Consider the following 27,359-nt stretch of genomic DNA (forward strand, 5'->3'; position numbering starts at 1 on the left):
GACAGAACTATTGGTGAACTCATGTGAGACACTCAAGAACGTCCAGGAAAAACTAGGTGAAACATTAACAAGAAAGAGCAGTCCTACATTACTGGGTGGGCACAAGAGCAGCCAAGCCATGATTAATTTCTGTTAAGTTGATCCCTTTTACAGCCATAGAGCTGATGGGGAGATAGAATCAAATATATTTACAAAGATATTCTCCTAGGCTGTGGCTTTTCTTTTTATTCTCCTAACAGTATCTTTTGAACACAAGTTTTTAATTTTGATAAAGTTCAATTTATCAAGCTTTTCTTTCATGAATTGTATTTTTCATGTGATATCTACAAAATCTGCCTAACCCAATTCCACAAAGATGTTTTCCCATGTTCTTCTCTATAAATTTTATTGTCTTAAGTTTTACATTTTTAAAAAAGATTTTGTTTATTTTTAGAGAGGGGGAAAGGAGGGAGAAAGAGAGGGAGAGAAACATCAATGTGTGGTTGCTTCTAGCGCGTGCCCCACTGGGAACACCTGGCCTGCAACCCAGGCATGTGCCCTGACTGGGAATTGAACCAGCAACCCTTTGGTTCGAAGGCCAGCATTCAATCTACTGAGCCACACCAGCCAGGGCTGTTTTAGGTTTTACATTTAGATGTGTAATCCATTTGGAGTTAATTATTGTATATTTTATAAAGGATGATGAAAGTATTTTTTAAAAGTATGACTATCTAAAAGTACCAGCATCATTTGTTGAAAAGACTTTCTTGTTGAATTGAGAAAAATCAACTAGCCATAGGTATGTGGGTCTGTTTTTGGACTGTATTCTATTCCACTCATTTGTCTACTCTGATACCCTTACCGTACTTGTTTTGCTTTTTCAAAAAGAAAATATATTATGAAAGCTGTCTTGCATATAGAGACAGAAGTTAGAATGGTGGTTGCCAGGGGCTGTTGGGGGATGGCAAGTTATTGTTTAATGGGTTCAGTTTCAGTTTTGCAAAATGAAGAGTTCTTGGGTGGGTGTTGATGATGGTAGCACAACAGTGTACAGTTGGCCCTTGAATAACATGGGTTAAACTGTGTGGGTCCACTTATGTAGGTTGTTTTCAATACATACACAGTTAGCTTTCTATATCCCCAGGTTTTGCATCTGAGGATTCAGCCAACCTTAGATCAAAAACAGTATTTTAAAACAAACAGCCCTGGTGTGCTGGTGTGGCTCAGTGGATTGAGCACCAGCCTGCGAACCAAGGGGTCGCTGGTTCGATTCCCAAGTCTAGAGCACATGCCTGGGTTGCAGGCCAGGTCTCCAGTAGGGGGCACACAAGAGGCAACCACACTGATGTTTCTCTCTCCTACCCTTCCCCTCTGTCTAAAAATAAATAAAATTCTTAAAAAAAAAAAAAAAGAACCAACAGTATTTTCAATCTGTGGTTGGGAATTAACAGATGGGGAGGGCTGACTATATGCATTATTCTACACCATTTTATGTAAAGGGCTTGAGCATCCATGCACTTTGGTTATTCAAGTGGTTCCTGGAACCAGTCCCTCGGGGATACCGAGGGACAACTATAGTTACATTTTGGAGAGTCAAAAGTTGCAGGTGGATTTTTGACTGCATGGGGGTTTGTGCCCCTAACCTCCTCATTATTCAAGAGTCAGCTGTATATATAGTTATTGCCACAGAGCTGTACTCTTAAAAATGGTTCAGATGGTACACTTTGCTATGCTTTTTGCTCACATTTTTTAAAAAGCTATTTTTGCACAACATCTAGTTCAAAATAAGAACTCAATTTCAGTTGACTGATTTAAAAAAAAAAAAAATCAAGACCCAGATAGGTTAGCTGACAAGTGATGGGGATAGAGGTTTGAATCCACAGCCAAGAGGCATGTTATTTCACTCTATTATGTAGCTGCCTCAGAATTTTAATACTGTTTCCCAGTGTAATAATGCTTGGATTTTAAAATCTCCAGACTTAAGTAGTAGTCTAGACCATTCCTTTTAGTACTGGTGACTCACTAAACCAGAAATGGGGATATTTGAATTTACCCTCCTCTTTCTTCCCAGTCTTCCTGTTACACACTCACCCACTTCTGTTTCTTGAAAACTACAAATCTGGCACAGTGAGAACCCCAGGGTCTTTAAGCATATCAGTAAGCACATATTGCCAGTGTACTGCAGGAGCAGTAAGTCATGGATGATCTCTTCCAAGATGGCCCTTCTCAATTGCTATGCCAGAGATAGAGTGCTGTTTGGAGAACTACATACCTTTCAAGATTTTGATTATTGTTAATAATGCCTCTGGACATCCTCCTTTTATAGATAGTCTTCATCCCAATATCAAAGTGGTGTTTCTTCCTCTAAACACCACCTCTTCGATCCAATCAATGGGTCAAGGGGTTTAGCAGCTTTTAAGACATACTATTTGAGAAGAACATTTGCCTGGGCTACTGTTCACGCAAGGAAGATGTTGAGAAGACCCTGATGCAATTGAAGGATTACAGTTGTATGTGACTTAATCAGGAGCCTTGTTTGGGCTTGGGTTGATGTCATCAAGGATTATGTAAATGGAATCTGAAGACACTCATATTCATCCTAGACTTCAAAGGATTTGACAAGGATTAGGAGGTTGCAAAAATCAACAAGGTTGAAATGACAAAGAACTTTAACTTGGAAATAAGGATGACATTGAAGAGAACTTAGAAGTGGTTCCCGAGGAATTGACTAATGAGGAGTTGTTGTAACTGGGGCACACTGCTGAAGAAGAGGCAAAAAGAAAAGGAAACTGCAGGAGAAGAAAAAGAAGAGCCCCTAGGGAAATTCACAGTAAAGGATTTAGCAGAAGCTTTTGCAGACCTCAGCAAGCTTGTTAAAAAGTTTGAAAACATGGAACCCAACACTGAAAGGTTTTCATTAATAGAGAGGAATGTTTATGGTACATTATCTGCTTACATACAAAATCCATGATGAAGAAAAAGAAACAAACTAAGCAAACTGCCATGTTCATATTTTTGAAACAAGTGATTCTTCCTCAAGAAGAACCTCAGGCAGGTCCTTCAGAAGATACTCCAGAAAAAGGCATTATTAACACAGCTCCATGAAGTGTTATTTCCCCTGAAGACCTTCAGTGGAACAATATGTGGAGGTGAAAGACAGTGATGATGGTGATCCTGACCCTGTGCAAGCCTAGGTAGGTTAATGTGTGTGTTTATATCTTAGTTTTTAACAACAAAAAAGTTTAAAATAAAAAATATATATTTAAAATTAAAAAAATAGAAAAAAGCTTACAGAATAAGGATAAAAAGAAAGAAGATATTAAAGCAGCTTATTGGCTCCTTCTCGAATCTCTGCCTGGTTTGGCCTCCTTACCTTAACTCCAACCTCCATCCACCATGTCCACAAGGGTCTACCTCTGGCCCCCCAGGCCTTCAGCAGCTGCTTGTACTCAAGTGGGCCCAGCATCTGTAATTGGCTCCTCAGCCTTTTTCCTGGTGGGTGGTGGCTACCAGGTTGGCCTGGATGCCAATATGAATCTGGCCAGGGGTTATGATAGGGCTGGGAGTGTGGGTAGCATTAGAGATGTCCAGGTGAACCAGAGACTGCTGAGCCCCCTGAAGCTGGAGATGGACCCCAACATCCAGGCTGTGTACAGCCAGGAGAAGGAGCAGATCAAGAGCCTCAACAACAAGTTTGCTTCCTTTATCAATGAGATGTGGAGCCTGGAGAAGCAGAATGAGATTCTGGAGACCAAGTGGAACCTGCAGCAGCATCAGAAGATGGCTCGCAGTAATGTACAACATGTTCAAGAAGTACGTAAGGAACCTTCAGTGGCAGCTAGACATGCTGGCTCAGGTGAAACTGAGGCTGGAAGTGGAGTTTGGCATTATGCAGGGGCTGGTGGAGGACTTGAATAATTATAAGGATGGGATCAACAAGCACCAGAGATGAATGAATTTGTCCTCATCAAGAAGGATGTGGATGAAGCTTACATGAACAAGGTGGAACTGGAGTTTTGCCTGGAAGGGCTGACCTATGAGATCAACTTCTGTAGGCAGCTGTATGAAGGGGAGATTCGTGAGCTGCAGTCCCAGATCTCCGACATGTCCATGGTGCTGTCTGTGGAGTATCCATGGACAACAACTTCTCTCTGGACCTGGATGACATCGTAGCTGAGATCAAGCCAACCACAGCCAGGCCAAGGCTGAGATGCTGTATCAGACCAAGTATGAGGAGCTGCAGACATTGGCTGGGAAGCAGGGGGATGACGTGCATCACATGAAAATGGAGATTTCTAAGATGAACTGAAACATCAGCTGACTCCAGACTGAGTTCGAGGGCCTCAAAGGCCAGAGCGCTTCCCTGGAGGCTGCCATCACTAATGTCGAGCAGTGTGGGGAGCTGGCTATCAAGGATGCTCAGGCCAGTGTGGCTCAGCTGGAAGCTGCTCTGAGAACTCTCAAGCTGGACATGGCCTAGCACCTGCATAAATACCAGGAGCTCATGAACTTCAAGTTGGTCCTGGATGTGGAGATTGCTACGTATCACAAACAGCTGGAGAGCGAGGAGAACTGGCTGGAGTTTGGGATATAGAACATGAGTATCCATTACCAATACTACCAGTGGTTACTCAGGTAGGCTGAGCCCAATCTACAGGAACCTCACCTATGGCTTCGGCTTTCAGGCCAACTTGATCTCTGGTGGGGGCTCTGGCTCCTTCAGCCACATGCACCAGCACCAGCTTTAGCTCCTCCGAGACGGTGGTTATGAAGAAGATTGAGACCCTCGGTGGAAAGCTGGGGTCTGAGTCATCTGATGGCCTTCCCAGGTGAACAACTACTGTGGTCTCTCCTGTCCTCCAGGCCTGTAGGAAAGGAACTGTGCACCTGTGCAGAGGAGCAGTGGGCACAGGAGACCCGTCCTGAGGCTCAGCCCCAGTCCTCAGCTCACCCTTGGGGTGGAGGAGTTTGCTGTCCAGGGGACTGCCTCTTACCCATGCCTCCAACCAAAAGCCAAATCAAGTTTTTTTTTTCCGAAGTAAAATCTCAGCTGGCTCTGCCAACCCTGGAGGGAGAGTGGGAGGGAGGGCACTTTAGTACAACTCTACAAAGTGTTTGTGTTTTAAGTTAAGTGTTATTACAAAAGTTAAAAAGTTTAAAAAATTTAGTTACTTAAAAAGTAAAGTTACAGTAAGCTAAGGTTAATTTATTATTTAAAAAAGCATTTAAAAATTAGATTTAGTGTAGCCTAAGTATACAGTGTTTATACAGTCTACAGTAGTGATCAGTAATATTCTAGGCCTTCACATTTACTCATCACTCACTCACTGACTCACCCAGAGCAATTTCCAGTCTGAAAGCTCCATGCATGGTAAGTGTCCCATACAGGTGTGCCATTTAAAAATCTTTTTTACCATATTTTTACTATACCTTTCCTATGTTTAGATATATTTTGAAACATAAATACCATTGTGTTGCAATCGCCTACAGTATTCAGTGCGGTAACATGCTGTACAAGTTTGTAGCCTAGGAGCAGTAGCCATCATTAAGTGGCAGAGGACTGTATTACATTGATTTTCATATGCTGAACCATTCTTGCATTCCAGGAATAAATCTACCACTTGGTCATGGTGTATAATCTACTTTAATATGCCAGGAGATTTCAGTTTCCTAGTACTTCGTTGTTGATTTTTGCGTCAGTGTTCATAAGGGATATTGGTCTGTAGTTTTCTTTACTGTTGTGTTTGCCTTGCTTTGGTTTCAGGGGAATACTGGCCTCATAGAACAAATTAGGAAGTGTTCCCTCCTCTTTGATTTTTTTTGAAAATTAAAGCTAACTGTTGATGCTGTTCTTACCCAAACTTTATTCCTTAATATTATTGATAATTCAGATGAAGATACATGCAGATGCTGTAGTAATTAAATTTTCAGGTTACATCATAAAAGAAACATGAACTATTTTATTCCATTGCAACAGTAATGAAAGGATTTTAAGTAGAATAAAGAAAACATTGTATTTCCCCCATCCATCTGCTGTAGTATAATTGTGACAATTCCTCAGTCAGTCACTATCTTACACTAATAATAGAAGTGTAAATTGGAACAAATTTTTCTGGAACAGAATTTGGCACTATGTAAAGCTATAAAAACTAGACATTCTTTGATTCAGCAATTTCATTTATGGGACATTAATGAAAATTATCATGGTAACTTGGAAAAAATTAGGTAGAGGGGTCCTCTTGACATTATGTATAATAATGCAAAGTTAGAAACCACAATGTCCAGAAACAGAGAATAGGATAATAAATTGTGGTACACATACAAGGCTGTGTACCATAGAAATACTGATGTTGACCCTGGCTGGTGTGGCTCAGTGGTTGAGTGCTAGCCTGCCAATCAAAGGGTTGCCAGTTTGATTCCCAGTCTAGGGTAACATGCCTGGGTTGTGGGCCAGATCCCTAGTGCGAGGCACATGAGAGGCAACCACACATTGTTGTTTCTCTCCCCCTCTTTCTTTCTCCCTTCCCCTCTCTAAAAAAAATAATAAATTTTAAAATCTTAAAAAGAAATACTGATGTTGAAGATTTTATAAAACAATGTAGAGTATGATTCAATTAAAATGCTTTTATTTAGGCATAAAAGATTCCCAAACTTAATATTGTCTGTTAGTAGTGGTCTATTTCTGGGTGCTGTTAGTGTTGACATTTTAATTTTTACTTTTCCATCTATATTTTTTAAACAATAAATTTACTTCTTTTCTGATAACAGTAAAAGATGTTTTTAAAAATTGAAAATGAAATGAAGTTAGAAAGCATAGTTAAATTCCATGACAGATTTTAGGCTGGAATGATGGACCAAATCCAGTGAAATTTAATCAGGATGGATGCATAAGAAGATGGATAAATAAGTCAGTCATATTTCTGGGATTAAAAAAATCAACTAACTAGATATAGAAAGTGGGAGTTGGGGCCTATCAAAAACATATGTAAAAGACTTAATTTACTCTCGCCTTTCTGAATGTAAGCTGCCAGCTGTTCTCTTCCCATTCATTCTACATCATCTTGTGTCCAGCATAGCTTCTTCATGGGAAACCTCTGGTGCTTCCTCACCAGTTGATGTTTTAAGTGCTGTCACCATCTGTTCTAGTAGTCTTTTTTGACTTTGTTCAAGTTGTTGTCTACTTGGAGTCCTTCTATTCCCCCTCATTTGTGCATTTTCAAAAGTGAACTGTAGTTCAGAAACCTGGCTCAAGTGCTACCTCTTGTTGAAAGTCTATCATAGTGCAATCACATTTTACTCAAATTTATTTAATAAAATATTGAGAAGTTAAAGTCAAAACAAGCCTTCTAGCTTTATGTGCAAAATTTGAAATAATGCAAATCCTCCTCTATTAAGAGTCGCATAATTTCCTATTGCCGTAGGACATGCAGTTTTAATAGTAAGTACCAGATACTTTTTGTCATTTCTTTGTGAACCAACAGTAAAGTTAATGCAAAGTGGGGAAAAAAGCAAAATTTAAAAGCATACTTAAAATAGTTGTACAGTTGTGCGTTCTGAAAAAAACATGGAGCTGGGTGACCCTAGTTCAAATCCTGAATACCTACTTAACCTACTGGGTGTCATTAGGCAAATAGCAATATCACTGTGTCTTTGTTTTCTCATTTTAAAAATGTGCTGATCATAAATCACCTGGCTCATAGGGTTGTGTTTTTTAAAAGACTTTATTTACTTACTTTTAGAGAGAGGGGGAGGGGGAGAGAGAGGGAGAGAAACATCAGTGTGTGGTTGCCTCTCCAGGTATGTGCCCTGACTAGGAATTGAACCAGCAACGCTTTGGTTCACAGGCCAGCACTCAATCCACTGAGCTACACCAGCCAGGGCAGGTTGCTTTAAATATTAGTAGCATGTAAAGCTCTTGGGAAAATGCCTAAACCTAGCCCATACTATGTGCTCAGAAACATTAAGTATGATTATTCCATAGGGAAATTGAGTCTTGAACCATTTGAATTTTAAATTAGAATGCATTCCTGTATGAAATAATGACCATCCTGAAAGAAATTTCCCTCCTTGGTACTTCAAGAGAATAGTCAGGATACTGCCAACCTCTTTGAAACCATGCAGTGAGGAATGTAGGTAGATTTGGGATGAGGGGAGATATTTTTCCCTTCATTGTAAATGCACCATATTTTGCCATGTATAATGTGCACTTTTTGCCCAAATTTTTGAAGGAGAAACAAGGATGCATATTATACATGAGTATAACAATTGCATACCATTGGTATAATAATGGTGTGTAATGTGTACAAAAACATGGGTGCGCATTATACATGGGAGCACATAATACATGGCAAAATACGGTAATATTGCCTGTTAAAGAAAATCTGGGAAGTTCAGAAAAATACAGACAACAAAAAATTTTCATAATCCTACTGCTGCCCCAGTGCTAATAACTGTTAGCATTTTAGTGAGTACCTTTTGGTCTTTTTTCTCCCATGCATTAGTTTTTATTTTTTTCCAAGCAGATCTTGTAAAAAAAAATTTTAATATAGTTTTTTAGAGTTTTATTTATTTTTAGAGAGAATAGTCAGAGAGAGAGGAAGAGAAGGAGAAAGAGAGGGAGAGAAACATCAATGTGTGGTTTCCTCTCACACACCCCCTACTGGGGACCTGGCCAGCAACCCAGGCATGTGCCCTGACTGGGAATCAAACCAACAACCCTTTGGTTTGCAGGCCAGCGCTCAGTCCACTGAGCCACACCAGCTAGGGCCCGTGCATTAATTTTTTAATGTAAAAATATGTTGTCATTTAACACATGTACAGAAATGGAGGGTATTCAGCAAGAGAAGTTGACTATTATAGCAGTCCAATTGAATGATGTTGGGCACCCTGGTCTAGGTCATTGGCTCTAGAAATAAAGCTTAGGGGAAGGAGACAAAGGTATTTCTGAGGTTGAATTACAGACTTTGATGTAGTGGTTTCAAAGATAATCTTTTAGCTTTGCCATCTGAAAAGAAGAGCATATTTTCTGGTGAAGGTGTTTATTTTGGATATGTTGAGTTTGAGATTTGACTAGGACATTCAAATGGAAATGTCTAAAGGGGCAGTTGAGTGAGGTATGCAGCAAGAACTTGAGAGATAATCTGCTTGGGATATGAATGAGAGCACCCTAGTAAGAATGCTTAAAATTGTTGAGGATGGTGCCTAATTGGGCTAATTTTTATATAGTATATCTCTGATCTGTCAGTAGATTTAGCTTTTGAAGGGTAGGAATAGAGTCTCCATCCACAGTACCCATCATAGTGTTGCCACACAATAGGCGTTTATGGGATAAATGAGTTTACTGAAACAAAGAGAAGAGGCTGTTGATTTGGTCTCTGTAGAATGCCAGTGAATTGAGGGATTTATATTTATCATTTATTTCCTCTTTCAGTTTTATTGATGTCTAAAATTTAAATTTCTAAAGTAAAATAAGATACTTTCCATTTTTCTTTTTCATTATTCTGATGAAATAATTCCTTGAAATATTATTTGGATAGTTATAATTCACTCATACTTTTAAAAATTCCATTAAATTTATTGGGGGATATTGGTTAATAAAATCATGTAGGTTTCAAGTGTACAATTCTGTGATACATCGTCTGTATATTGCATTGTGTGTTCACCACCCAAAGTCAAGTCTTGTGTTTTTAGAAAACTTAGAGTGAAGATTGTTCCAGTGACTATCCAAATACCTAGAGTATGTTCATAGTGAGTATGTTAAGGAGACTTCACTATTTCATTGGACTAACACATGAAAAAGATTCGGGAATTAAAAAAAATATAAATCAATATAGGGCAAACTGTAACCATAAATACCTATGATGTACTGAATCTTTGAAATCGTGTTACTTGGTGTAGTCTTTGTGGAGTGTCTGTGCCTGAGGATGATTAGATTGGTGACAGGAGCGTTCTAAATATGTAGGTGGACTGTGGAAAGACCCACCTCATCCGTATGCACTCAGCCCTTCTCTTTGCATACTTTAGCTAGCAGTTGCTTAATTTGCATGTGTAGGTTCAACTCTCATGTGTGACTCATTCTGAAAGCTCCGGAGGATAGGCCCCCATGTCTTACCCCAGCACCCAGCACTGTATGTAGAGAAGGCTATCAATAAATATTTGTCAAATGAATAAAATGGTGCCTGTGTTCAGCAAACATTTAGTGAGAATTGAGAATGTCCTGTAGATGGAGGAGTATTAGGCCTATAATGATGGGTAAGATTTAATATCTCATCTCAAGGAGAATAAATTCTGGTACTAAATATGAATTTGTAAAGCTCAATGTTACCTATGTAACAGATAAATACATATTCTGTGTTCCTTCTCTCTACTCATTTTGCTGGGAAATTTTATGGGGTCAGATTTATAATCTTGTTTTTCAGTGTTTTTTTCTTATTAAAATTTGGGATTTGATTTAATGGGGGCAAATACAGAAGGAGCCCATTTTTCTAAAGTGAGGGGTGAAGAAGCAAGGTACTTAATTGAATGGGTATACTAATATAACTGGCTTGATCATTCTGGCATATAAAGATTCGATAACTCAGTGTGTTAGTTAAGAGAACTCTTACTGTATAATGGTCTATCAGAAAATTCTTAATGTTGGACATGTCATTTATCAAGTCTAATTATAGCTTCATTTTCCTTTATTTTAGATTTTGTGCCAGACAACCTCTTAGATAAATGAGGTATCCTGGGTGACAATATATCCCCTCACTGTAAACAAGTAACCATTTGACTTATGTTAATTTTTGAAAATAAAATGAAATATAAATTGTAACATCAACCTTTTATAAATTAGTATAAATAAATTAAGCCTAATCAGTTCTATGTATGCAAAAATATATATATTTTTTGAAGTATAAAACTGAGGGCCATATTCAGGCATAAGTCTTTTTGTAGAAGGCAGGGATCAGTCTTAATTCTTGTATACCCAGTGCCTGGACATGGTCAGTGCTCAATTTAATGTTGTATTAATGAAACTGATTGAATTTTAGAGATGGTAACTCTGGACCTCTAGAAAGAACCACTGTAGGCAATTTATGGCTCTACTCATAGATTTATTTTCATGTCAGAAGAGCAGTTCTGCCTTTTCTTTAACTCCACAAAAACAATTCAGTAAGTGATGAAAATAGAATCCTCTAAACAAGCTGGATCCTAAAAGGCAAATAAAAGGTGTATGTGTCTGTTAGATAAAAAAGAGAACAAAGACAGTGTTTGCCTCATTGTTTTTATTTTTTAAATAATTAAAACTTTAATTTTATTTTTTAGACCCTATTGCAATATGCAAGCAACAAGAATGCATCAGAACATATGGTGTATCTCCTGGAGGTATATCGACTCGCCATCCAAAGCTTTGCCAGCGCACGCCCGTACTTAACTACTGAATGTGAAGATGTCCTCTTAGTGCTTGGCAGATTAGTACTGTAAGTTTAAAAACTTAAATCATTCTTAAAACTGAGTACTTTTGGTCATAATGTTTGCCTAACTTGTAGTTCCTATGGCATCATGGTATTCAGTGAAGGACCATTAGAGTCATACTTTTTGCATGAAATTTCCTTTGCTTTGAGACTTCACACTCGGATTCCCAGGAGATAAAGTATTGGGTTGGCCAAAAAGGTTTTTTCCCATAAGATGGTTTCAGTAGTGCTTAGTTGTCTTTACCTTCATTTGATACTATTTAGTTAGACTGTATTATGACAGCTGTCATATCAGTGTTCATTAAAAAAAAAAAAAAACTCACCCAAAATTGGTGAACTTTGGTGCAGCCGTTTTAATATTGAAGATGGAAGAAGATATGCAACATTTTTGGCGTGTTATGCTTTATCATTTCAAAAAAGGTAAAAATGTAACTGAAATGCAAAAAAAAAAGATCTGTGCAGTGAATGGAGAAGGTGCTGTAACTGCTCAAATGTGTCAAAAGTGGTTCTTGAAGTTTTTTACTACTATTGATATTTTGACCAGGTAATTCTTTGCTGTGGAGCTATCTTATGCATTGGGAGGTGTTTAACAGCACCCCTGGCCTCTACCCACTAGAAGCCATAGTGGGAGATAGACGACATACTCAAAATATCCAAATCAATAATGTTACTGGTGAAAATGAAAAATGTGTCTTTTATTTTATGGAAAAAATTAAATGGACTTTTTGGCCAATCCCATACAAGCCAGGCAACGTAACCTATTTGCCTCTAGTGTCTTTTCCTACTGAGGCCTAGAATCCAAGAATGGTAGATTTTCTCTATCCTCAGGTATAGTTCAATTCAAGTGACAGAGTATCTGGAAACAGTTTTAGTCTTAGAGGAACATTTTGGGGAAGGGGGAAACATTATGAAATCTGCAATTCAGTTATGTTATTGGAACTAGGAATTTTACTAGCAGAAAATACCAGGGTATGGTGTAAGATTACCACCCTAAAAGTCCCTGATAATTTAGCTGCTATTTTAATATATGGCTGCCAGCTAGCAGACAAAATTACACCTCTAATGTAATTTCATCTGCAAACTGAAAAAATATGATAGCTATTTAGTTTTTGTGTGGGGAATCACCTTGGTTCAGTTTACAGATTGTTTGTTGGGATAACTTCTAGACCGGGTGGTCCATTTTTTTTTTTCCTTTGGCCTCAACCTGGTTTCTTTCCTATTCTCCAAAACCCAAAACCTTTAATGCTATACCTTTGATGGAACACAAACATTCCTTGTTTTATAATCCCATTATTCCTCCTACTAAGTCTGTTTTCTGTATTACTCATGCTAATCTCTAAAGGGTAAAGTAACATTCTGCAGGATTTTAGAGAGGTGTTGGTTTATTGGTATTTTGAGCTGATCTTTATTCAAGTTGTTACGCATTTCCTTTCTAAAAATCTGTTATTTTTTCTCATTATTGGTTAGGGTAGAAAGGAGAAAACTCTTTTTTTCTTGCTTGATTTGTCAGAGGTAAAGAAATAGCCTTGCCTATCTTTCTGCTTCCTGTGTAAGTGACAAGAACTTATACAGATGACAGTTACATGCATTTGTCACTGTATCAGCTGAATTGACAGGAGCAGGAGCTCCTGTTTTTGTCTTCTGGAATCAGAACAAAGACGGTGTTTGTTTCATTGTTTCCTATATGGGCACCCTCCCCACACTGTAATTAACTGAGCAAAACTGTTTGGTGTGTGATTTAGAAAAGGTTTATACTCTTAACTGAAGGTATTAAAGTAACAATGTAATTATTAAGTCTCCTGGTTTTTCTTTTTTAAAGTTGAAAGCCACTGTAACAATGTTGAAGAAAATTTTGAAGAGTAAAAAAACAACATTTAAAAGTCGAAACAATTGTAAAATATATATTCAGTATCAGTGTCATACGGTTTGATTATGACCTGAGGCACCTTTATATACTGATTTATTTATTTATATTGTAGGAGTTGTTTTGAATTGCTACTTTCAGTGTCTGAAACTGAACTGCCTCATGAAGTGTGGGTACTCTTTCTTCAGTCTCTGCAGGTGAGTTGATTTGGGCTCAAGAAAGGTTTCTGTTTAGGTATCGAAGACACCTAATTAATTTCTCCCAGCAAATTAAATTTGGAAACTTAGAACAAAAACAGGTTCATTATACATTGGTATTAAGTTTGTGAAATGAGAGACCTTTTAGATGAAGGGGGTGTGTTAAAAAGATTTTTTTCATTTGGTTTTGTTAGCCTTTACATAGCTCAGAAAACAATAAAGAAGTTTTCATTATTCAAAAACAATTTTAACAGAATAAAGCTATTAAAAATATAAAATTGTGTATGGTTATAAGGTAGCAATATTTGGATCATTCATAGTACACTTACCTAGTAATTTCCTAATACTTCAGGGGGAAATGACCTAATCCCCCTATTACTGTCAAGCCTTGTAAGTCAAAATAATCATCATAAATTCTGTTTGTGCATTTTATTTACAGGAGAGCTACATTGGCTCTCATATTAGCCTGATTATCAGCTTTCTAAGGGTGAGCAGATCAGAAACTAGCAGGTTGGGGAGGAGGAGATTAGGGTAGGAAGAAAAGAAAATGTACTGCCCAGTGACAGGAGGCCAAGTTGCTTGTTACTGGTAGAGACAGAGAAACTATTTTTTAAGAAATAGACTTATTCCCTGGCCGGTGTGGCTCAGTTGGTTGGGTATCATACTGAAAAGCGAAGGGTTGCCAGTTCGTTTCTGATCAGGAAACATGCCTGGGTTGTGGGTTCAGTCCCAGTTGGGGTGCGTGTGAGAGGCAGTCAGTTGGTGTTTCTCTCACACATGATGTTTTTATCCCTTTCTCCCTCCATTCCTGCCTCTCTAAAAATAAATCTTTTAAAAAATCATAATATAAGTAATAATAGTTATCATTTATTTATCACTATGTGCCAAACACTGCTCAGCATGTTTTGTATCTTTTAATCAAATTACAAGCCTTGTAATCATTTGACTCCATTTACAAATGCAGAGACAGGCGTAGATAGAGAGGTTAAATAATTAGGTTGCCCAAAGTTACACCCGATTTATATCCGAGGTTTAACTGCTTCCTTGAAGACCCAAACTCCATAGTAGCTTGGACCTGCTTCATGTAGACATAAGTAAAGATCTGCATATTAACAGATACACTTCATTATCTGGAAATTTCCTTCCTGGGATATACTTGTATCATCCAAAATGAAATAATGTTAATCTTTTTCTCTTTAGGAAGAGGAGGTTTCTTTGTTATATTCTTGGTCAATTTTATTTTTATATTGATTTTTAGAGCGAGAAAGAAACAAGAATTTGTTGTTCCACTTATTTATGCATTTATTGGTTGATTATTGTATGTGCCCTGACTGGAGATTGAACCTGCAACCTTGGCGTATCGGGATGACACTCTAACCAACTGAGCTACCCGGCCAGGGCTATCGGCCCGTTTTAATCCTGTAATGTGGTACTAATTCCTCACGAAATCATACGGTGGCTACAATCATCTTTCATATATAGCACATTGATTTCATTACTCTTTGTTCTGAGGCCTGCCAGTAGTTTTGTCCTGGGGTATGGCATTCTAGAAGGGCAAATCTACTTAATTTATTAGGGCTGTTACTATTATTTTTATTAGTATTCTTTGAAGAGAGAATACTCTCATTTCTTTATTCTCTTCTTACATAGTATGCCTGAATAAAATATTTCACTTTTTCCCTATCTGTGTAATTTTTTTTATCAGATACTTAGTATATATTTTTGAATGTTTAATAAAATAAATGCAGTAGAGGTACAGATAGATGTATGCCATAGTCCTTTTGAAATCTAAAAGGTAAAACCCTGAAGTTTTCTTATTTTAAGTGATAAGTCACAATGCTATAGATGGTTTTCAGGGTACTTTTAATAAGAGAATAGTTTTATGAGAGCAGGCAGACCACAGATAGAACACTCAGTCATAACCTAAAGCTGTCTGACCCTTCCAGACATTTCCCCTATGAACATAAAAATACACTCTGACCCCTGGCTGGTGTAGCGCAGTAGATTGATTGCAGGCTGTGAACCAAAGGGCCGCCAGCTCGGTTCCTGGTCAGGGCACATGCCTGGGTTGTGGGCCAGGTACCCAGTGAGGGCCATGTGAGAGGCAACCACACGTAGATGTTTCTCCCCATCTCTTTCTCCCTCCCTTCCCCCTCTCTAAAAATAAATAAATAAGAGTTTTCCTGTTTAAAAAAACAACTCTGAAATGGATTTTTTGAAATGGATTTTTTAATAAAAACAAGACCCTATTTTTTGTAACTTTTTTTAAACAATAATTTTATCATTAAATGAGGTTCCCCGGACCCAATATTAACATAGGGTGTGGTTTTCCCACACCAACAAGTAAATCTTGGATTCCAGAAGGGTGTTGAAGAATTAGTTCAACTGAATTCTGACACTATATACCCAGAGAAGAGAGCATTAGATTCCACTGGTTAAGCATTCTGTCCTATAAGACTGCCTCCCTCCTCCTTCCCACACACACGTCAGACAACAGCCACAAACCCAGGTAGTTAGCTGGACTGCTCACCGGCTGGCTATACAGATTGGCAGTTATAATGACTCCCTCCAACTCAGAATGCAATGTGCAAGTCCAGGTTGTTACCTATACTTCTGACTGCCGGGAACCACAGGGGTCGATTAATTTGCTAGAGAGGCTCACAGAACTCAGAGACTAGATTGCTGGTTTATTATGAAAGGATGTAACAGAGAAATAGCCAGATAAGGCAGTGTACATAGGAAGGGGTGGGGAATTTCCATGCCCAGGAACTGTGGATGAAGATTACGTATCTTATAAATCTCAATATCGTGATCATGGACATATGTCTAGGATTGCATATATATTCAGTAGATCTCCCTTTCTGATAACTACTTGGGATTCTGTTATACCATAAATTATTTGACCAAATCTCTGCTATTTATTGTAAATTGTGCTAGAGTGAACATCTTGTGCTAGTATTTCTGTATTATAGATTTACAGTTTAAGTTTTAAAATTGTTCTTAAAATTCCATCATAATTTTTAAAGATTTTATTTAATATTTTTAAAGTAATTTTGCTATAATATAAATATATACATGGGTAACAAAAGATCACACATATCATTCTTACTCAGAATAAACAGTGTTTAGAGCAGATGAAAAAGTAGAAAGCTGTTTTTGTTTTTAACTCAAACTGTAGCTTTTATTTTAGTTGCTGTGTATCATGGTTGGTGATAGTATTTTATACATAAAGTATAATGGGACTGTTATGTTTATATATTATGAACATGGTAACCAGACACAGCAAATTCTGAAATTGTCACATACAATCTTCACCTTCCCTGCAAAGTAAATGCCTGTTGTCCTAAATTGAGGAGAAAGAGGATAAGTTGAGCACCATTAGTAAAATAATAGCTATTAGTAAAGTACTAATTGGGAATGTCACTTTCTGTGTCATTTTTATGTCTTAAACCCTTTCTTAGTAGAAGATAACGGACTTGCTTTCATTGATTTTACAGAGAGGGGAGGGAGGGAGAGAGATGGTGAGGGAGAGGAAGAGAGAGAGATCAGTTGCCTCCCATACATGCTCCCAACCAGGGATCGAACCCACAACCTTTTGGTGTAGAGGAATGACACTCCAAACAACTGAGACACCCACCCAGGGCAAAAACCTATAATTTTTATGTGAAAATTAAGTGGAAAAAATGAACTTTATTTTTCATATTTCAATTGAGTGAATATAAGATAACATTCTTAATCAGTGAACTTTTTTAAAACTTTTTAAACTCCAAAGGAATATATTGCAGTAAATGGAAGCTTATGTTCCTTGAGAATTTTAGCAGTCTAAAATACGGAAAAATAAGTTAAAAACTTTAGACTGGCAACAACCAATAATCCTCACTAGTGGTAGAAGATAGCGAGACATATCCTTAATCATGTATGCCAAGTTAAATCTCTGACCCCCTTTTTTGTGTGGGTATGTCAGTACTTTTAAAGAACAAACTATTGGCAATTACATTTTGTTTGTTTTCTGAGGAGATAGAATGAGAGTAACCTAGACTTGCCATGACATTTTATATAGAGCCATCTCTCATTAAAAAGCCATTTGATAGATAATTTAAACAAGTAAAAAGTATGTGCTTGATGTCACTAATTTTTTTTTTAAGATTTCATTTATTTATTTTTAGGGAACGGGGAAAGGAGGGAGAAAGAGAGAGAAACATCAGTGTATGGTTGCCTCTCACGTGCCCCCTACTGGGGACCTGGCCTGCAAACCAGGCATGTGCCCTGACTGGGAATTGAACCAGCGACCTTTTGGTTCACAGGCTGGCGCGCAGTCCACTAAACCACACCAGCCAGGGCTTAATATTTTTATTCAAAGGAATATGTTGCCTGTGTGAATACTGCAGAATCCTTTAAAGCAAAGCGATATCATTGGCTGTAAAATAATTTAGTAATGCAAAGATGTAAATTAATTATGATAATTAAACCTAAGGGAAATTCAGGAGAACATTTTAAAGGTACCCTTTAACTTAGTGGAAGCACCCAAATTTCATTCTTTAAAAGAGCAGTACCATAATCCCACAAAGCTTTAAGGATAGTCCCCACCCCCCCCGCCCCCGTACCCTGCCCCCCCCCCCCCAATACAGGTCCTTTCATAGACATTCAGATATATTTAAAAGGCAAAACTACAATCTGTATTGTTTATTAGCCTTTTTTCTGGATGTGCTGTTTTTTGTTTTAGGAGTCACATGATGCATTATTGGAATTTGGGAATAATAACCTACAAATACTGGTTCATGTTACCAAGGAGGGGGTGTGGAAAAATCCAGTTCTTCTTAAAATTCTTGCTCAACAACCAGTAGAAACAGAAGAAGGTAAGCTTTACTGTTAAACTTACTGACTATATTGAAGGAGGACTTAGTTCTAAGAGAATTAAAATTGATTTATGGGTTAAAATTTTGTGAATTTTACCTGTGTATATCTATTCCTAGTCATTCTGTTCTCCTTGGAATAGTAAAAACTAACCATTAGCATTTAATGTTTTGCCTAAAGATTCTTGCATTTTTAGGTAGAGTTCTAATGTCCTTTTGTGCTTATTTTAAAATGGTGTATTGAGTAACAATGTCGTACAGAGTTCCTGTGATAGAAATGAATGATTTGCTTCTTGACTTTGGTATATAGTAGAGCTTTGTTCATAATTTGTTCACTGGTTGCTACAGCTGAGGACTGTGAAAAAACTGTTTAAATTTCAGAAATATTTGAACATAGTGTTTTCTGATAAATGCAAAAAGTGAACATTTTTATTTCCAAAATTGTCAGTTTAAGACCAGAAAATTTTTGTATTTGAGTTGACATTTACATTTTAGACACAGAAAAGTATATTGTGTAGTATAACCAACAATTGTGTGTGATTTCATTTGCTTTAAATTAATGGAAAATTTTAAAAATCACATTCTGTTAAGTATGTTTCTAGAATAAAAATGAGTTCCAGAACAGCTTTTATTTACAATTCTGATTAATAGTTAGCTTAGGTCTTAGAACAGACCATTTGAATCTTCGTGCCTTAAAATATCCCAGTTAGTTTATTCATTCACCAAGTTTGACGACCTACTCTATACATGCCATTTGGGGGTTTTTGCATATAGTGAGATTACCAGTAATAGTACTCAGATTTTCTTTTGGTCCTTTTCCTCTGATAATTTTGCTTATCAGTTACATTGACAGAAAAGAAAGAATACAAAAAGAATAAGGAAAAGAGCTGTTAAATAGCAGAGAGGTTGGTGTTTATTGTTTTCTGTTGAGGTACCCAATAAATTTCATTCCTTTATAAATATAGGCAGATGGAGGCTAAAGTATCACCTTTATTGTTAATAAAATTTGTTACAGGGCAGAGCCAAATAGTTTCAAAAGGATCCTAGAATTTGACAGGTCCCAGTTTAGATAAGTGTGGACGAGAGTAGAGAAGAACTCATGCTCTCTGGGCAGGCCCATGCCCAAGGAAAAGGGTGGAATTGTTATATGTCCTCAATTTATTTTCCCTTGATGTATGCTAATCAAATACACCACCCCACCTCAGGAATTAATAGTACTTAATTTCTTTTCACATAGCAAAAGAAAATCCAGAAGCAGGGATGAGCACTGTTCACCTAACTTCCCATATCTGTTCAATAAAGATTTAGTACCCATTATCTATAAGACTGAATGGGTACAGGATACCTACATACCTAAGGAATTAGTCTGAGAATCAGCCTGTGGCTTACCTGCTTTCTCAGTTGACCCTTACCCTAATTTCAGGTCAAAAGATGAGAAAGCATTTTTTATAGCTCAACTGCCCTTGCAGCCCAGATATTAACATTGGACTCTCAGAAAGCAGTGGCTATCTTCTCATTGATTATCTTCTGGTCAATATTGTAATAATCAGAAGTAGAAAAATGTACATTTTTAAACCTCCAAGGAACTCCATAAATGCTTTTCAGTTTAGTTTTGTGAATTAAAAAAAAAAGTCTATAAGACTTTTATTGTTCCTGCCTTGAAGTCTTTGAGTTTTGTGGGCCCCCCTGCACCCTCCCCCACCCCACCCCACAATTTATTGCTGGAATATGTACTAAGTACCAGTTGTGGACACTTCTGCCTGCCATGATTAGCAGAGACATAAAGGATTTCTCCCACCTAGATTCCAGCCCAGGTAGTGAAGGCCCTTCCACCCAACAGCCTACCACAGAAGCTGGGGATGGTGAGAATAACCCCAGCCAAGCCCTATAGAAGGTTTCCAGTCTGAGGTCTAACACCCACAAAACCTCCTCTGCTGCCAGCTGTGATGGCAGCAGCTGGAAGTAGGGGTAGCCCATAGCCCCAGAGACCTCAAACCCCCATCAATAGCGGGATCCTCCCATCACAAACTGAAGTGACTCCAACTCAAAGGTCACCCAGTGTTACTACCACCTGGTATCTGCCAGTATTCCAACTGACTTATATCCTATAATTTATGGCTTCAAAACACAGGCTTTCTCCCCTTTTCCATGAGACTTAGGAGTACCAAAGTAGTAGCCTTTTGCTTTCTTCTCTCTCCCCTACCAAGGTTTGAAAGAAGGGATCCATCCTTATTGTGGAGAAGCACCAACTCTTTCCCCTGTATCAGGCTGAGAAGGAACTAGACAGCTCTTACTTACCCCTGGTGGTTTAATTTTTGTTTCCCTTCTGTTCCTTACCTCTGAAGCCATTTTATTAATTGTCATGTGCCACTTGAGTCTCTAGTAAAAATAAAAACAGACTTTCCTGATTGGGGGAAAAAGCTGTTTTTTTTAACTGGACCCTAAATGTTACTGTTTTTTACATGATGAACTATATAAAAGGTAAACTGTCATCATATTTGCAGCTGACTTTCAAATGGTTCAGAAAAATAAGAATTAGGTAAAGACATATACCAAAACAGTTCAACTGCTGAATCTAGATGGAAAAGGGAATATATGATTAAATTTTTTTTGTATTAAAATATTTAGGGAAAAATACAGAAAGGATCACGATTGAGAGTGTGAGACTTCTCAGTATATACTTTAAATATTAAAGTGTATGTATGATTTCCTTTTATAAAAATAAAGGTTGATTTTAATATAACTTAAAATGATTTTTTAAAATGCAAGATTGATCTGGGTTAAAAGTTGATATAGCAGTTTAACTTTGGTCGAATATGTTGAGTAAAATAGTTACCTCTCGAAATAACAGGTATGGTATACAGAGTGCCCGTTATGTGGTGGACACTATATTAGTGCTTTCCTATCTCATTTAATCCATAAAACAGGTGAGAGATTGTGTGTGCCCAAGGCCACAGAGTTGAGATTTGGGGGGCAGAATTTGAGCTCAGGTGAGGAGGTTGAAGGTTTTTGATTAAGGAGTGATTACTATTCAGTTACTAAATACATGGTTTTATTAAACTCCTCAAATACACAAGACATTGGGCTTAGTGCTATAGGGAATACAGAAGTTAAGAAGACATGGTAATCACAAATTTTTGATGATGTAATAAGAGGGATGTCAGAGACAAGTAATAGCAACTAGTATTGAGCGTTTACTCTGTGCCTGGCCCTGCGGTAAGTGTCCTATCTGCCTTACTAATATTTCATTTATGATTCTTTCATCTCTGTGTGGTGGGTGTTACTGACCTTTTTACAGATGAAAAACTTGAGGCTCTAAGAAGTCAATTTGACCAGAGGTCTCACAGCTAGTATGTATCAGAGTCACAGTTCACCCTCTGATTGGTGGTTCCCAAACCTGAGATTTTAACATATGTATACTGTAAGCTTTTATTACTGAACTTAAAGAGAAATATAAGTGAGGTGAAAGAAGTAAATGTGGGGACTTAAAGGGTGTGTGTGTGTACGTAATATGCCTGTTTTCAGGTGTGGGATTTGTGAAAATGCTTACAACCTGGAGGGCAGATAAATAGAGCAGAATAGGATATAGAGCTAACAGATGTGGCAGGAAATAATATGGAGGAATTAGATTGGAGTTTTGAAAAGAATTACTAGGGCACAATAACTAAGTTGATTTCCTTGAGGAAAGGATGTGGCAGGGAAGAATAATGCCAAAATTTCATTTCTGTATGATTGAGAGAATGCCGTTACTGAAAATAGAAGTAAGGAATGGGGAGCTCTTTGAGTGGAAGGTATGATTATGAGTTCTTTTGTGGGATTTAGTGCCTGTGGGACTAACTTGGAAAAGTCCAAGTAAAAGTGATTTTTCTGTCCATGCTTTTTAACCATGCCTGCATATTAGCTATCTGTGGAAATTAAAACCAAAGCACACACCCACCCCAGAGGTGCAGTCTCCACCTGCTAAATCAAAGTCTCCAGAGTTGAAGCTCTGGCATCCAGACCTTTTTGAAGTGCCACAGGAAATGGCACCTTCCACCTATAAATGGTGGCAGTATAAATTGGTGCAACCTCTGGAGATCAGTTTGGCAGCAGTTCACCTGTAGAAAGTTTTCCCATAGATCTACAGTCATGCGTGTGTGGAATAGTCTAGGTACAGGGCTCTATATTGTAGCATTATTGAGGATTGCCAAAAATTGGAAACAACTTGTAAGTGTATCAGTAGGGATTGGTTAAATTACACCCACACAGTGGAATACTATTCAGTTTTTTAAAATATTGAGGTACCTCTAAATGTACAATGATGATAGAATGACATGTATGATATATTAAGTGGGAAAAATATGACTTTGGTACTCAGAATTTTTTTGGAAGTGTAAACAAGAAATTGGAAGTGGTTATTGTTTCTTGGGGAGGTAGACTAGGGGACTGGAATCAGTGTAGAAGGAAAACAAAACAACTTGTGTCTTGACACTGCTATTCTTTAAATAATACTATGTAAAATGATGCCGCACATTTGCTGAATATCTACTATTCATAAATTGAGGGCTTGTCCAAAACACTGTGCAAATCAGTGCTCGGGTGCTTAATATTTAGTACTACTCAGCAGCATTTTCCAAAGTGTGTACTGAACCAGGAACATAGATTTTACATTGTACTAATAATATGTGTAAAAGGGTTCTCTGGTCAAATCAGTTTGGGAAACACTGGAATAAATAAAAGTGGACAGTTTTCTTTATTGCAGGACTGTTCAGAGATTTGACCAAGGAATCCTTTTTTTTTCTAGGACTATCTCTCAGGTCTTTTGGTCGGTGGAACACACTTTGAGAAATGCCTGGTTTAGAGGAAAGAGCACCACTGGCTTTGGAATTTTTGGCAAGTTACCTAATTTCTCTGAATATTGATTTTTCCAACCTTAAACTGGGGATGATAAGACTTGCCTTGGTGGTGGTGTGAGGAATAAACGAGAGGTATATAAAAACTGAGTTTAAAGGTTCGTACCTCATAAGTGTAAGTTGTTAATACTACATAGGCCACTTCCTTCTTTTTCTTGCACTTATGTTTATAGTTCATTTCACTTTTTCTTCTTACCCTTATCAGAAAATGAGGAAGGAGGTCAAATAATAAATTTTGATGAAATGATAGTAGCTTTATTAAAAGGTTTGGTGTTCCAAATAAAACTGTCTAAATAATGTGGGAAGCTTTAGCAAAATTATTTTATTTTGCTCTCTGCTCTGTTAGATGAGTATTGAGACTAGATTCAATTTCCTAGTTATATCAACGGAATTTTTAGTTCACTAAAACAAACGTCAAAAGATATCAAACTTCAACAACCACAACATATTATGTGGTATGCTATTAAATTGTTTCATTTTTCCTTTTTTCTAGTCAATAAATTGATTGCAGAAGAAGGACCTTTCTTTCTGCAAATGCGAATAAAACATTTGTTGAAATCTAACTGCATCCCCCAGGCTACTGCTTTATCAAAGCTATGTGCAGAATCTAAAGAAATTTCAAATGTGTCATCTTTTCAGCAAGCCTATATCACATGCTTATGTTTTGTTCTTCCTAATGAAGATGCTATTAAGGAGGTGAGTAAAGCAGATAACTGCTGTTGTCATTTACATTTACTAAGAATTTTAACAGAATTTGATAAATGTTGCATGGCAAGGTGAAGAGTCTTTTCTCGGGCTATTGAAAAATACTGTTTTAATTGTATGTTTAACTGTTCAAGAGGTTGAATATAAAGTTATTTCTTAGGTAGATTTGAAAAGTGGGTAATTTAAAGAATAGGCAAGTGCATGTATGTTTGGGTAATGGTTTGCTTTGAAATCTTTAAATGTGAAGGTTGTTTTTACTTAAAGTAATGATTTTTCTGTTTGAGAAATGCAGAAATTATTAATACTGATGTCAACAGATAAACTAAAGAGAATGGCACTTAAGACTAGCTTAAATTACTTTTATACATTGAACCGTAAGCAAAGAAATGTAGGACTCTGGAACCTATGAATACATTTTGAACAGTGATTAAGAGTACAAACTAGATACCATAGAAAATAATAAAGTGATTAAATTTTTAAAAAAACTTATCAGATTACATTCTTTTTTAAAAATTATATTTTGTTGATTATGCTATTACAGTTGTCCTGATTTTCCCCCTTTGCCCCCCTTCCACCCAGCACCCCCCACTCCCTGAGGCATATGTCCATGGGTCATGTGTATAAGCTCTTCGGCTACTCCATTTCCTATCCTGTACTTTACATCCCCATGGCTATTCTATCAGTACCAATTTGTACTTCTTAACCCCCTCACCTCTTCACCCATTCCTCCACACCCCCCTTCCCATCTGGCAACCATCAAAACGCTCTCTATCTCTGATTCTGACTGTTTTTGCTTGCTTAGTTCTTTTAGATTCAATTTTTGATAGATTTATATATTTTTTGCCATTTTATGGTTCATAGTTTTGATCTTTTTCTTAATAAATCCCTTTAACATTTCATATAATAATGGTTTGTTAATGATGAACTCCTTCAGTTTTTTTTTTGTCTGGGAAGCTCTTTATCTGCCCTTCAGTTGTGGAATGATAGCTTTGCTGGGTTGAGCAATCTTGGTTGTAGGTCCCTGCTTTTCATGACTTTGACTGTTTCTTGCCAATCCCTTCTAGCCTGCAAAGTTTCTTTTGAGAAATAAGCTGACAGTCTTACGGGAACTTACCTGTAGGTAACTAACTTCTTTTCTCTTGCTGCTTTTAAGATTCTCTCTTTATCTATAACCTTTGGCATTTTAATTATGTGTCTTGGAGTGAGCCTCTTTGCATCCATCTTGTTTGAGACTCATGCGTGCTTCCTGGACTTGCATGTCAATTTCCTTTGCCAAATGAGGGAATTTTTCTTTCATTGTTTTTCCAATAGATTTCCAATTTCTTCCTCTTTCTCTTCTTATGGGACCCCTGTAATGCAAATGTTGGACCTCTTGGAGTTGCCCCAGAGACTGCTTGCACTATCCTCATTTTTTTTGTTTAGTCATTTTTAAAAATTTTATTTTCTTGTTCTGATTGGTTATTTTTCACTTCCTTATGTTCCACACTATTGATTTGATTCTCAGCTTCATGTACTCTACTGTTGTTCTCTGTAAATTGTTCTTTATTTCAGTTAGTGAATCCTTCCTTTCTGACTGGATCTTTTTTATGCTTCTGTGGTCTTCACTAAGTTCCTTAAGCATTCTTACAACCAGTGTTTTGAACTCTGCATCTGATAGATTGCTTCTCTCTGTTTTGTTTAAGTCTTTTGTGAAGTTTTGATCTGTTCTTTTATTTGGGCCATGTTTCTTTGTCTCCTTGTTTTGGCAGCCTCCCTGTGTTTGTTTCTATGTATTAGGTAGAGCTGCTCTGACTCTGTGTCTTAGTAGTGTGGCCTAATGTAGTAGGTGTTCTTTATGGTCTAGTGGCACAGCCTCCACTATCATCCAAGCAGGATACTCAAGGTGCACCCTTCATGTGGGCTGAGTACACCCTCCTCTTGCAGTAGAGCCTTGGTTGCTGTTGGCAGATTAGTGGGAGGGATTTACCCAGGCCAGTCTGCTGCAAGGATGGGCTATGACCTCTTACCACCCAACCTCCACCCTCCGTGGAGGATCAGCTGGGCAGGGGCAGGGTGGTGGTTCTTTGACATGGTCTGTAGCTGTCCACTGGGTGTGTTGGCCCTGGGCTTTCCCAGGTGGTGCAGTGCAAGGTCAACCCATGCCTGTGTTTTGCCTGGGGCTAACCTACCTGAGCTATAAAGCAATCTGAGAAGGTTGCTACTTGTGCTGGACTTGGAGATTCCAAGTGAATCTCCCAGGTGAAGATTCCTTCCCAGGTGAGGCCAAGCTGTGAACCTAGGCTGGCTGCTGCTAGTGCCATGCCTGGGACTCAACTGAGGCCAGCTGTTGCTTGTTTGATAGGATTTAGGAAGTTGTGAAGTGTTAGCCAAGACTAGCCATTCACATGGAAAAGCAGCTTGGGTGGGCCCCGAAGTTGGTGCGGTGGGGTCACTGGGGATATCCACACCTGGGTCAAACAATGTTAGCCAGGTTGATGCAGTCTCAGATATGGCACCAGGTTGCCTGCTCTGTGGGGGGAGGAGGGTTTAGAAAAGGGACAATGGCCTCTGCTTGCCTTGATGCCAGACACTTCAATTTCTCCCCATATTTAACTGCTACCTTTCAAGGTGCTACCCTGGTGCTGGAGCTCAGAGGGAGTGAGTCTGAGTAGGTGAGTCCATGTGTGGTTTCTTTTAAGAGGAACTGCTTGGGGCTCCAGCAGTTTCTTCCACTGACTCAATCCCTGCTGGTTTTTACAGCCAGAAGTCGTGGGGACATATCTTTCTGGCATGGGAACCCTGGGCTGGGGGCCTGGTGTGGGACTGGGACTGCTCACCCCCAAGGTATCCCTCCGAATTTTTATCCACCACATGTGGGTGAAGGACTAGCCCATTCTGTGCCCGCACACCTCCTGCCAATCTGGATGGAGACAGTTTCTTTAATTCCTACTTCACACTTTCATTCAACTCGATTTCTGGCAGTTCTGAGCACTGATTGTTCTATATTTTAGTTGCAATTTTGATGTTGTTGTGTGAAGAGGTGAGCCATGTCTGCCTGTGCTGCCATCGTGACCGGAGGTCCTCAGATTGCATTCTTTTTTTTAAACATGAATCATTGTTTTCCTTAGAAAAGTTAAAATTAGTTTTCTCTAATAGTTTTTGTTAAATTATACAGAGAAAAATGAGGACTTCCTAGGCTGTAATTCATCTCCTCCCTTTACGTCTCTTACCTGCCATTCAGTTCTGACATATGGATTCTCATTTTACCTCTACACTGAACCTTCTTGTTAAGTATAGGAATCCCAGAGATCTGGGTCTATGATGTAGTAATTCTTATTTTATGACAGGTTGAACTACAAATATCCTCCTCTCCAAACTCAACTCTCTTTTTCTGCTTCACTCTCTTTACCGTAAAGACTCCACCGGGATCAACAGTC

General features: G+C 38.0%; 1 protein-coding gene and 1 pseudogene across 2 annotated transcripts in view; both read left to right on the top strand.

The window, feature by feature from the left end:
* Window positions 1–27,359, top strand: part of RLF (RLF zinc finger) — an 80,224-nt gene that overhangs the window by 17,393 nt on the left and 35,472 nt on the right. The window contains exons 2-5 of one of the 2 annotated variants that reach the window (XM_024554627.4): window positions 11,284–11,438; window positions 13,412–13,493; window positions 18,217–18,349; window positions 23,732–23,934. In XM_024554627.4, the coding sequence (XP_024410395.2) occupies window positions 11,284–11,438; window positions 13,412–13,493; window positions 18,217–18,349; window positions 23,732–23,934 (573 nt within the window). Of the gene's footprint in view, window positions 1–11,283; window positions 11,439–13,411; window positions 13,494–18,215; window positions 18,350–23,129; window positions 23,219–23,731; window positions 23,935–27,359 lie in introns of those variants that run through there. The other variant, XM_045190882.3, reaches the window with a different exon arrangement.
* Window positions 1,908–5,032, top strand: LOC128780577 (keratin, type II cytoskeletal 8 pseudogene; annotated as a pseudogene).

The sequence above is a fragment of the Desmodus rotundus genome, chromosome 3 (assembly GCF_022682495.2).
Source record: "Desmodus rotundus isolate HL8 chromosome 3, HLdesRot8A.1, whole genome shotgun sequence".
Classification (NCBI taxonomy): domain Eukaryota; kingdom Metazoa; phylum Chordata; class Mammalia; order Chiroptera; family Phyllostomidae; genus Desmodus; species Desmodus rotundus.